General features: G+C 66.1%; 1 protein-coding gene across 4 annotated transcripts; it reads left to right on the forward strand.

Annotated features, from left to right (window-relative positions):
- Window positions 1-477: 477 nt before the first annotated feature.
- Window positions 478-10,146, forward strand: RNF126 (ring finger protein 126). 4 transcript variants are annotated; one of them, XM_059063427.2, is made up of 9 exons: window positions 478-633; window positions 6,916-6,974; window positions 7,220-7,283; window positions 7,367-7,530; window positions 8,395-8,463; window positions 8,538-8,607; window positions 9,044-9,137; window positions 9,263-9,378; window positions 9,459-10,146. In XM_059063427.2, exons 1-9 carry the CDS (start codon window positions 559-561, stop codon window positions 9,603-9,605), a joined length of 858 nt encoding a protein of 285 aa, XP_058919410.1. In that variant the 5' UTR covers window positions 478-558; the 3' UTR covers window positions 9,606-10,146. The 4 variants fall into 4 exon arrangements, with proteins under 4 accessions (XP_058919410.1, XP_058919411.1, XP_058919407.1 ...); XM_059063428.2 differs by having other exon boundaries at window positions 7,472-7,611; XM_059063424.2 differs by having other exon boundaries at window positions 479-633; window positions 7,367-7,611.
- Window positions 10,147-11,400: the final 1,254 nt, after the last annotated feature.

The following is an 11,400-nucleotide window of genomic DNA, read 5'->3' on the forward strand; positions in this document are numbered from 1 at the left end:
ACAGCCAGTGCAAAGGCCCGGAGGTGAGAGCGCTCAGGAGCGTCCCAGGAATAGTGAGGACAGGAAGGTGAGAGAAAGGTGTGACTTCGCAATAAGAGCAATAATAAGGGAAGCGGGGACCTTCGTAGATTTGTAAAAGAGGAGGGGCTCCGCCCCGCCCAAGACCCGCCTTCGGCGTTCCCCGCAGCCTTCGGGCTTCCCCACAGCCTTCGGCCCCGCCCCCAACCCCACCCCGGGCCCTGATCCAGGTTTGCCAAGGGTACTCGGCCTCGCCCCCTCAGGACCCGCCCCCCTCTGCCACCCACAGCCTGGCCCCGCCCCGGCCCTGCTCCCGCTCCTAGTTTGCCCCTCGGCAGCCACCGTCTCCCGGGCCGCCGCCCGCCGCGTGCGCCGCCTGCCCCGCTTCCGCCGCCCTTCCCTGTTTCACGCCGTGCGTGCCCTGCGTACCTTGCGTGAGCGTGCGCGGGAGCGTCGGCCGGCGAGGGAGCAGCAAACGGCCGGCGGCGGGCGGCGGGTGCCGCGCGGGGGGCGGGCGGCGTGGAGGAGGCGGCGGTGGCCATGGCCGAGGCGTCACCGCATCCCGGACGGTACTTCTGCCACTGCTGCTCGGTCGAGATCGTGCCGCGCCTGCCGGTGAGGCCCAGGCCGGGCGGGCGGGGGCCTTTGCCTCAGCCTGAGGCGAGCTGTCTCGGACGGGGAAACTGAGGTCCCCGCGGAGGGCCCGGAAGCGCGCGGCCCTGGTGGCGCAGCGGGGCCGGCGGCCAGGAGGGAACGGGGCCGGCCCCGAGCGCGGTCGGCGCCCCGGGCGTCTCGTGGGAGGGAGTCGCCGCTCTCCCGGGCCCGACGGCGGCTCGAGCCTGCGTTCTTCTGCCTCCCGGGGGTGGGGGCCTGCACCCAGGTGGGCCCTGCGCCCTCGCCCGGGTGGAGGCCGCGGGAGGGCTGTTCGTGAAAGGCTCCGTTTCCAGATCTCTCAGCCCGGAAGTTCCGAGTCGGTAGGTCCAGGATGGGATCAGTGCCCCCGCTCCCGGCCGACCCTCCCCCGCTGCACGGGTGGAAGACTGACGGCACGGCGCCCCAGGGCGGCCCCGCTCCCGGCATTTGCCGCTCGGCTAGCTCCCGGGGAGCAAGAAACGGGCGGTGCAGTTGACCAGGGGAAGGAGCTGCAGGTGGCAACGATTGATAGAGCACCAGCTCTCCTTGGTCACCTGGTTGATTTTAGAGCCAGACTCTTAGTCCTGCTTTTGCAGCCGTGGGCTTCCCTGAGGGAGGCAGGAGAAGGAGTTGGTGGGTATTATCCCAGCTTCAGAGGAGAGTGAGGTAGAGTCAGGGTTTGGAGCGGAGAGGAGTGCCTGGGCCCAGGAGGAGAGAAAGGGTAGAGGTGGTGTGGCTTCCAGAGGCAAGGGGCTTGGCGGGGGGGCATAAATCGAAACCCTGGGTGCATGAGCAGACTTGAGGAGCTGAGACTTGCCCTACTTCAGCGTCCCGGAAGAAGTCTTCATTCTGCCTCTTCCGGGTCCCTGCGCGCCCCAGCAATGGGTCTGGTTTTCTCGACTGCCAGGAAGGGGCTGGTCGCAGAACAGCCCCCAGCCTGGAGGAGCTGCACGCAGCCCCTCGCAGCTGTTGTGAGCCCCGGACAGGCCCTGGGTCTCAGGCTCACCCCGAGAGTGGCCTGTCCGGAGCCATCGGGAAGCCTGGGGCCGAGCAGTGTGTTGCTAGCTGTTCTGGCCTCCCCTCCCGGGGCCAGCCTGGGGCCCGGGTCCTGGCCCAGAAGGACCCTGACCTTTTCCAACTGTCACTGGGCTAGCGAGGTCCTTCCTAGTCACAGGATCTAGTGGTGACAAGGTGGCCATGACCTTTGCCCTCCCAGTTTATAGAAAGCCAACGCTGAACAAGCGATTGGCAAATATTTGATTGGGAACGTTGGTAAATTGTTAAGCGCAAATAATGGTAGGGAGGGGACTGGCGTGGGGTTTGGGACGGGATTCGACGAGGCCCAGTAGAGGGGGTGTCTGTTTATGAGTAAGGGGCGCACTTGGTGTTCTCGGGGGCAGGAAGGTGGGCTTTTAACGTGGTGACAGTGGGAGGTCCCCGCCAGCACTTGCACTCCTCGCCACCACCACCTACCCGCCCCCTGCCAGCACGGACTTCTGTTCACGGGAAACTGGCCCCGAGGTTGGTGTGCAGTGAGATGCCGGCTGGTGTTGAGCTGCTCCTGACCTGCTCTCGCGGCCCTCTGCCCTCAGGCTTCCTCCCAGCAGCCCAGACGCCCTGGGCCTCGGTTTCCTCGCCTGTCACACGGGTTGGCGAGGGCACCCCTGTGCTTGACGGGCGCGCGTGGGCAGGGGGGGCCTGGGAAGCCGGGGAGGGGCTGGTGCCTGCCTGGAGCGGGCGTGTGGGAGCAGGAACCGGACCGGCTGGCCGACTCGGAGGCCTCTGCGCAGGCCAGACTCGATTCCCCCAGGAAATGGGAGCACCGGGGACGAGGTGGATGTGGGGCGTCCGCAGGCGGGGCCCACGGGTGAGCGGACCAGGTGGAATTTGGGGTTTGGCCCACCACCACGGGTGGCCTTGTGGAGGCCTGCCGTCCTGGGGATGGCCCCTACCTTCCTCTCAGAAGTGTCCCTGAGCAGGGTCGGAGGACGGGGACAGGACCTAGCAGCTGCCTTGGAGGGCCGTCGGGGTGAGGAGAGAAGGCCCATGTGTGTCCCCAGCTTTACGCACCCGCACCTCGTCCTCCACACAGAGCCGCTGGGGAGCAGCAGTCTGGGCCCCCGCCCGCCCGGCGGCGTGCTGTGCAGCTGCCAAGGACGCCCAATTCCCCCGCCGCTGCCGAGGCCCAGGGAGGCTCAGCCCCGGGCCTGGAGTTGAGACCCAGGGGCCCAGAGATGAGGGCTGCCTCATGGGGCCGACCCAACGGCTGCTCCAGAGACAGCCGGTGCGGTGCAGGGCGGGAGTCTGGGGGTGCAGCAGGGGGCTGAGCCCCGAAGGGGTGGCTGGACGAGGGGCACCAGACAGAGCCACACCGTGGGGCTCTCCGGCTGCACCTCCAAGCCTCCCGGCGCCATCGGAGGCTGAAGTGAGGCGCACCCCCGGCAGGGTGGACCCGCGTGTCACGTCGATGGGAGATTGCCGGCACTCAGCGGGCCCCAGGTGATGCGAGGCCCCGGGACGGTGCTGCACCCCGGCATTCAGCAGCATGCGTGGGGCTCACAGACGCTGGCGGGGACAGAGGGGCGTGAATGCGCTTTGCGGGGCAGCTGCTAAGACGCAGAAGAGAGTGCTGCGGGGTGGGGGCACTTGGGCCCCTGGGCCCAGTGACATCTGAGGAGGGTTGCCCCTGGGGTCTGTGGGCTGGTGAGCCCAGGCTGGGAGCACGAGGGGCTGCAGGGGCGTGGGGAGTCTCGTCACATCTGTGTCTGGACCTGAGCTCACATACCCCCGGCAGCTCTGCGCCCCAACCCTTTCTGGGGGCCCTGGGCCCGCCGAGGCCAGCGTCTCCGGCTTCCCCCGCAGTGTCCCTGGCTTCACCACACGCGCCTGGCCTGGGACCCTGGGTCTGCACGTGGTGTGAAGGGGCGCGTGAAGGGTGAGGCCTGTCTCTGAGGGCCCCAGCTGGCCGAGCAAACGCTCAGTAAATGTAGTGCTCGCCGTCTCGCCGTCTGCCGGTAGGTCGGCTGCTGTTGCCGTGGTGACGATGACAGGATGGCCCCCTTGCCGGCCGGGGAGTCTTCGGCTAGGAACAGGTGCTCACGGACTAGGGTCCTGCCGAGGGAGACAGGCCTACCCTGGGGGGGGGTGAGCACGCCATCCCAGGGTTTCCACCACTTTCATTACACAGTGATGCAATAAAAATCTCAGGGACACGCCCTTGGAGGAGAGCATTGGAAGACCAGCGTCTGGGCCTTCCCCACTGCCTGCGAGCAGAGCCCGGGGCCCTGCCTGAATCCCTGGGTGCGGGGCGAGCACTGCTCAGCCAGGCCACTCAGTCTCAGGGCGTGGGGCTCTCCGAGGATGGAGGGCGCAGAGCAGGGCCTGACCACAGCCAGCACTGAGCCGCAGGACGGCCGCGGCTGCCGGATTCCAGAGCCTGGGGTTGAGGCCACCCTCCGTTTGCAGATGGGGAGACCGAGGCTTGCAGCCGGGAGGTGATGTTTGAGCAGACCCAGCTTCCGAGAGGGAGCAAGCCAGGTAGATATCTGCTCGGATCGAGGGGACACAGGGGACAGGGGATGGCAGAGGCCCAGAGATGGGCGGAGCTGGGAGTGGGCATGGGTGGGCTGGGTTGTCCTGGGGCTGCAAGGTGAGGTGGGGAGCACCTGGGCTCAGGGAGACACAGGGACCCTAGAGAATGGCGAGGTGACAGGCTCTCAGGCACCCAGGAGCAGTGGCGAGCCTCGAGTGGAAGATGGGGTGCCCGATCTCCAGCAGGATGTAGCGCCAGCCCTGCCCTAGCTCTTCCAGGCTCGCCCCCGGGCAGGGTGCGGGCCTGGGGCAGGCAGGATCCCCAGGAGAGAGAGAGAGATGCTTCTCACGGGGGTTCTGCCAGGCTCCAGTGAGGTTCTGGACCTGCTTGCTGACCCGGGTCACACCCTGGTAGTGTGGGCAGGCCAGAGTCCCAGCTTGCCTGTGAGCCTGTGTTCAGGGGCCATCTGATTCCCAGCTTCCTAGCCTTGGTCACCACAGATTCCCCTGCAGCCACGTTTGCCTGTGTCCATTGCCCTCTCCCCGGGGCTCCCGGAGGGGGTGAGAACGCTGTTCACCGGGTCACCCATCACAAAGCCTCCTGTGAAACGGTGAAATAAACAACAGGCTGAGGGCCGGCTGGGGGGCCTTAGGAGGAGCCCCCGAGTGATGCCCCCGCCGGCCCTGTAAATCCCACGCCAGTGACAACTGTCGTGGCCACTCACTGTGTAGGGGAGCCTCCCCTGGGCCCCTCGCCCCTGCTCAGGAGGTCAGAGCGCTGCCATCCCTGTCGTTTCTGGCTCAGCGTTACTGCGATACACTCCACCCACTTAAAGCGTGCACGTCGGTGTGTTCAGTCCACTCAGAGTCCTGAAGCCAGCAGTCACCTCTGTCCAAGTCCAGAACATTCCGTCACCGCAGACAAGCCCTGTGCCCATCAGCTGTCACCCCAGCCCCTTACAGCCACTAGCCCACTCTCTGTGTCTGTGGATTGGCCTGTTCTAGACGTTTCCCATCAGTGGAATCACACGCTGTGTGTCCTTTTGTGTCTGGCTTCTCACGGAGCGTCGCGTTCTCGGGGTCCGTCCCCGTGGCAGCGGGTGTCAGGGCTTCACCCCTTTCCGTGGCTGAGTGACGCTCCCGTGTGTGGAGGGACCGTGTGGTGTTTATCCGTCATCCGCCGGTGGACACTGAGGTGGTGTCCACCTTTGGCTGCTGTGGACGTGTGTCTCCGTTGCCCCTGGTGGGCGCCTGGCAGTGGAATCGGGGTCGTGGGGTGACTGTGACTGTCGTCCGAGGACGCTGCCCTGTTTCACGCCCCCACCGGCCCAGTAGTGGTTCCGCTTTCTCCGCCTCCTCCCCACACTGGTCCCTGCTGGCTTTGTGGGTCCAGCTGTCCGGGCGGGTGTGAAGTGTGTCCCGCTGGTTTCGGGTTGCGTTTCCCTGTTGCCTGTGTTGTGTGTCTGTTCTTGGCTTGTTACCGCTTGTCTCTCTTGGGAGAAATGTCTATTCTGATCCTCTTGTCTGGTTTTTTTTTTTTTTTTTTTAAGTTTTGAATTTTATTTTTTTTATGCAGCAGGTTCTTATTAGTTATCCATCTTATACATATTAGCGTATGTATGTCAATCCCAGTCTTCCAATTCATCACACTACCGTTCTCTCCGGCCGTTTTTTAACCAGGGTGTTTGTCTTTTTGTTGTTGAACTGTGAGAGTTCTGTAGGTATTGTGGATACAAGTCCCCATCACCTGTGCAGCTCCAGCCGCCCTCCCCGTGGCTCAGACAGTGTCCTCTGATCCTCGACCTCCCTTTGCTTTCTGGAGTGGGGCCGGTGGGGGGACACGGTATGCACCATGTTGGTCCCGCCGTCCGCAGGGTGGGCCGTGCCCGCTGCACCCCGGCGTCGCTCCCCGCAGAGGGTGGCAAGGCCAGCGGTGCCTTCTGCTCCCGGGAACCGCGCCCCTCCCCGTGGGTACGCAGGTGGCCCCCCGTTTGCATGGCTTTGGGACACGTGTGGCCTGGGCCCGGTTCTGGGCCTGAGTGGCGCTTTGGTGCTCACACGTCTTGCCGTCCCTGGGGCGGGTCCCCCTCTCTGCTCCCTTGGAACATCATGGTCTCTGCCTGCTGGCTGTGCGGCCTGGGGGAAGTGAGGGCGGGGAGGGCAGGTGGCCGGTGTGGGTGGAGTCGAGCTCTAGCCTGGTGTCATGGGCTGCGTGCTGGGGCTGCCAGAACGTTCTGCAGGCCGGCCCCTCTGCCTGGGTGGTGCCTCCCACCCTGGGCGGCCACCTTCCTGGGAGCAGATCTGCTCCGAGGCCCAGATAGTCCTGGAGCCCGGCTAGTCACTCTCTCAGCCCTCCTTTTTGTGCGTGTGTGGGTGAGGGTGTCACAGAACATGCTCGTGTCCCCCAAGTTGGGAGAGTTCGCTGAACCCATGTCAACTAGCTTGTTGATGGATGCGGCTGACTGGAGGCCCCTAAACTGTGACTTCTGTCACTGTGGGGAGCACTGGCTGATGGACTCGGGGACATGGGAGGTCGAGGAGGCCACCAGGGAGCTCGGAGCCCACCTGTGAGGGGAGTATCGGAGGCTGTAGCCACGGGCGAGGGCGTCTGTGCGCCAGCCCTGCCTGGGGCGGCCCCGGACCTGGCGGGTTCATACCCAGGGCCTTGAGATGACGCCCATCCTGGCCCTGCCGCAGCCCAGAGATCATGCTCGCTGCCCTCTCCTCCCGCAGGATTACATCTGCCCAAGATGCGAGTCTGGCTTTATCGAGGAGCTTCCGGAAGAGACCAGGTAAGGCTGCCCCCGGCACAGACGCTCGGCCCAAGGGTGTGCTGGCCGAACCTGGTAGGGGGACGGAGGGGCCGTGATGAGGGCCGGTGGCTGGACCTGGGAGGGGGGTGGGCTGGACCTCCGCCCTTAGGTTCCTCAGCCTCCTGCCTCGGGTCCTGGGCAGGGGCTGCGGAAGGCGGCCTGAGGCCCATGGGTACGGGGCAGGGGTGGTGGTGTTCCGCTGCTGACGGTGCCTGTCCTCCTAGGAGCGCAGAGAATGGCTCGGCCCCCTCCACAGCCCCCGCGGACCAGAGCCGGCAGCCGTTCGAGGTGAGCGGTGAGCGGTGGCCTCTCTCCCTGCCCCCACCCCCTCCGCGCCCCCATCCACGCGGTCACGGCCCTCCTCTCCGCAGAACGTGGACCAGCCCCTGTTCACGCTGCCGCAGGGCTACGGGCACTTTGCTTTCGGCATCTTTGACGACAGCTTCGAGATTCCCACCTTCCCCCCCGGGGCACAGGCCGACGACAGCAGGGACCCCGAGAGCCGGCGGGAGAGAGAGCAGCACTCCCGGCACCGGTACGGCGCCCGGCAGCCCCGCGCCCGCCTCACCGCGAGGCGGACCACCGGCCGGCACGAAGGCGTCCCCACGCTGGAAGGGTGAGGGGGCCCGGGGGCGGCCGCGGGCGGGACGCTCGGGGCTTCGAGCCCGCCCCACCCCGCTCAGGCAGAGCAGCCAGCTATCCTTCCAGGAGGTTCTGTGGGCACGGAGGTGTGGGTGCTGGCTCGGGGGCCGTCCCCTGGGCAGGGCGGTTCCCCGGTGGGTCCGGCTGGCCCGAGGAGCTGTGTGCCCACCGGCTGCCTGGCCCCGCGCCCGCCCCCCCCCGCATCGTCCTTCTCAGAGGGGCCTCCGCCCCGTGGGCATCTTCATCGGCTTAGATGCGCTGGTCCACGCCCAGACGAGCCGTCCCGGGCGCAGGCGAGCAGCGGTGTGCGGTGTCCAGTGTCCCTGCCCCTCCCGTGTGCGGGGTCGTGAGGACAGGAGGACCTAGTAGGCCCGTCCCAGCCCTGCAGGAGATGGGGCTGAGCTTTCGTGGGTCTTTGTACATGGAACTCGACTGCAGGTAGGCCGAGGCCTGTCCAGCTCAGGACACAGCCTGGCTCACTGTGACCTCAGCCAGCACTTTTCAGGGCTGCCACAAACAGCCGGGCTGACCCCACGGTTCCTCGAGCCGCTGGGGTCCCCCACGGTGCTTTCCCCAGGTTGCAAAATGAGAGTCGGATGCAGTCGTGCACTGACGGACGCCATGCAGGCCTCAAGGAGACCCTACCTTTGGGCGCCTTTCATGTTTGGTTCTTATTGTTACCAGTTGAAAAGCCGGCCCCTTGACGCAGGCCCCTCCCTGGAGGGCGCTAACCTGGGGCCTGGCCGCTCTGTTCCAGGATCATCCAGCAGCTGGTCAACGGCATCATCACCCCGGCCACCATCCCCAACCTGGGCCTGGGCCCCTGGTGAGTAGGTGGGGGGGTCCCCCTGCACCCTGCCTGGCCCCTCTGCCACTTGAACCCCAGACTTCTTTGCCCAGGGGCGTCCTGCATTCAAACCCAATGGACTACGCCTGGGGGGCCAACGGCCTGGACGCGATCATCACGCAGGTACAGGGGCCTCCCTGGGGCTGGCGCTGGGCACGACGACTTGACAGGCCCGTGCTCCCTGGAGGACGGGGTGTCGTCTCCATGTCCACGTCCCTGGTGGCACTGGTGAGGTGGGCACGTAACCACCTTGGGGCCTTCCGCCGAGTATCTTGTCACCGGCGCCCGCTCCGCTGGTTGTAGCCGTGCGAGGATTCAGGGAGGTGCCTCGGCCCCAGCTGTGAAGTGACGCTCACTAGATGAGGAGGAGAGTGGGCAGAAGCCCGGGGCTGGGACTCCTGGGGGCAGCTGACCTCTGACCCCCAAGGGGGTTGGGCCAGGACAAACGGGGCCTCGGTGCTTTTGCAGGTAACCCAGCCTAGCATTTCAGAGCCCCGTGGGGCGAGGGTCCTGCCTGCCCGCCAACAAGCTCCCGGCACTCTGGCCTCTTGTCTTTCAGCTCCTCAATCAGTTTGAAAACACGGGTCCCCCGCCCGCAGACAAAGAGAAAATCCAGGCCCTCCCCACCATCCCCGTGACCGAGGAGCACGTAGGTACGCATGCGTGCCCAGCCTTCTTGGCGATCTGGAGGCCAGTGTGCCCTCCATCCCCTGGGACACCTTTGGCGGGGCTGCAGAGAAGCCCCCCTGAGAGCCCCACGGCCTGCCCGCTCCCACAGGCTCCGGGCTGGAGTGCCCCGTGTGCAAGGACGACTACGGGTTGGGCGAGCGCGTGCGGCAGCTGCCCTGCAACCACCTCTTCCACGACGGCTGCATCGTGCCCTGGCTGGAGCAGGTGAGCGGCGGGCCGGCCTGGGACCCTCCCCGCCCGGCCCGCCTCTGAACGGCTCCCCTCTCCCCTCTGTCCCCGCAAAGCACGACAGCTGCCCCGTCTGCCGAAAAAGCCTCACAGGACAGAACACGGCCACCGACCCCCCGGGCCTGGCGGGCGTGAGCTTCTCCTCCTCCTCGTCCTCCTCCTCCAGCTCACCCGGTAACGAGAACCCGGCCAGCAGCTCCTGAGCGTCCCGGCCGGCCCCCAGGGCGAGCACCGGGCCGCGGGCCGGGACTGCGGACGCTGCAGCCCCCCTGCACCCCTCGCGCCCACGGACTGCGGTGCCGCCGGGCCCACTGCGGCACAGGCCTGGAGGACCCGCCCCTCCTGGCTGCGGAGGGAGCCCGGCCTCCCCAGGGCCGGGCCGGGCCGGGCTGGGCATATGCCACCCGGGGCGTCTGACCCCCTTCCTGTTTGTCTCTGACCTCACCCTCTACGTGTTCGACGGCAGAAAGGTTTTTATAATTTTAAATTATTACCGCTTTGAAATAAATGGACGTTTGAGCTCACTCGCGGCCCTGCATGATCTGTGGAGAGACAGGGTGGGGTCGCTCGGCTGGGGTCCCAACTGCGTGGACAGGCCGTTGCGCCCCACCCCAAGCTCGGGGGCCCGGGACCACCAGGATGACCAGCAAAACAAGGACGAAACTGCTCTGACAGACGTTTTTTAAAGGAGAAAATACGTGTATCTTGAAAGCTATTTAAAAATACATCGACTTAGAAAGAAAAGCAGGTGGTTGGCGTGTTACTTGTGTGCGTCGGGGGGCGCAGCCCCGGGCCGGGGAGGTGAGCCGGCCGAGCCCCCGGCAGCTGGCGTGTCACCCACAGGCCGTCCCCCATCAGGGTCACATGGCTGCCTCGGCCGGTGAGTGTCCAGCCTGCGCCCTGGGAAGTGCCCCCCATACTGGTCTTCCGTCTCTAAAGTGGAAGGTGGCTGCTGGGAGGGGTGGGAGCCTCCCCTGCACCCTCTTGGCTCCACTCCTGCCCCTCGGAGGACGATCAACCCCCAGGGGGCTGATTGCACCCCACCCCCACCCCCACCCCAGCCTGTATACCCTGCCGGATCTGAGGGGCTCCGAGGACGCCGTGTTCGCGTCTCCGAGGGCAGCTGTGACAAGTCACCAAAACTTGATGGCTTAAAACAACACGCTTGTCATCTCAGTCCTGGGGCCACACTTGGCATCTTAGGGGCTAAATGCAGGCATGGGCAGGGCGGGTCCTTCCGGAGGCTCCAGGGCAGCATCGGTTCCCGCCTTTTCCAGCTTCTAGAGGCGCCGCATCCCTGGCTCGCGGCCCCTCCTGCATCCTCGCAGCCAGCAGTGCAGCATCTCCAGTCTCTCTCTCTGCCTCTGACCCTCCTGCCTCCCTCTTATACGGACCCTGTGATGACGCTGGGCCCTCCCAGGGAATCCAGGGTCACCCGCATCTCAGGGGCCTCAACTTAACCCCACCTGCAAAGTCCCCTCTGCCCCGTGAGGTGACACGTGCTCGGAGGCCCAGGACCAGGCCCTGCCAGTCTATGGCGGGTCGGTGTCCCCCAGCCTCCCTCACCTCCTCGCTGCCTCAGGCACCCCAATGAGTTCCCAGGTCCGAGCCTTTGCTTGGCTGTGCCCGGCCTGGAGTGCCCTTCCAGACCTGGCCCCCGCGTGGTGGCCGAGTCCCCGTCTCCAGCCTGGCAGGTGCTTTTGTCGAAGCCTCCCTGCCCCCCAGCTTGTGACCGGACTCTTATGGCCCCTGCTCAGCTCAGTGTCCCCTCAGACTCAGGGGCTTCCTGAGGGCCGGCCGCATCTGTGGGGTCCGGCGGTGTGCCCAGTGCCCAGCACAGCAGACGCTCAATGCATGAGAAACCAGGGAGTAACCAGACACAGGCCCCAAGTACCTACCAGTGCTCCTGCCGCGAGGCCGTGGGAGGAAGGACACCAGGCCAGGGGGAAGGCCTGAGGCAGCACTGGCCCTGATGGTCGGGGAAATCATCAGGGAGGG

This window comes from Kogia breviceps, chromosome 4, assembly GCF_026419965.1.
Source record: "Kogia breviceps isolate mKogBre1 chromosome 4, mKogBre1 haplotype 1, whole genome shotgun sequence".
NCBI classification, from domain to species: Eukaryota; Metazoa; Chordata; class Mammalia; order Artiodactyla; family Physeteridae; genus Kogia; species Kogia breviceps.

Coding starts and splice junctions, on each gene's coding strand:
- RNF126 (XM_059063424.2), top strand. CDS start 559: ATGGCCGAGGCGTCACCGCATCCCGGACGGTACTTCTGCCACTGCTGC. Junction 634..6,915: donor AGATCGTGCCGCGCCTGCCG/GTGAGGCCCAGG, acceptor CTCCTCCCGCAG/GATTACATCTGCCCAAGATG. Junction 8,608..9,043: donor TGGACGCGATCATCACGCAG/GTACAGGGGCCT, acceptor CTTGTCTTTCAG/CTCCTCAATCAGTTTGAAAA.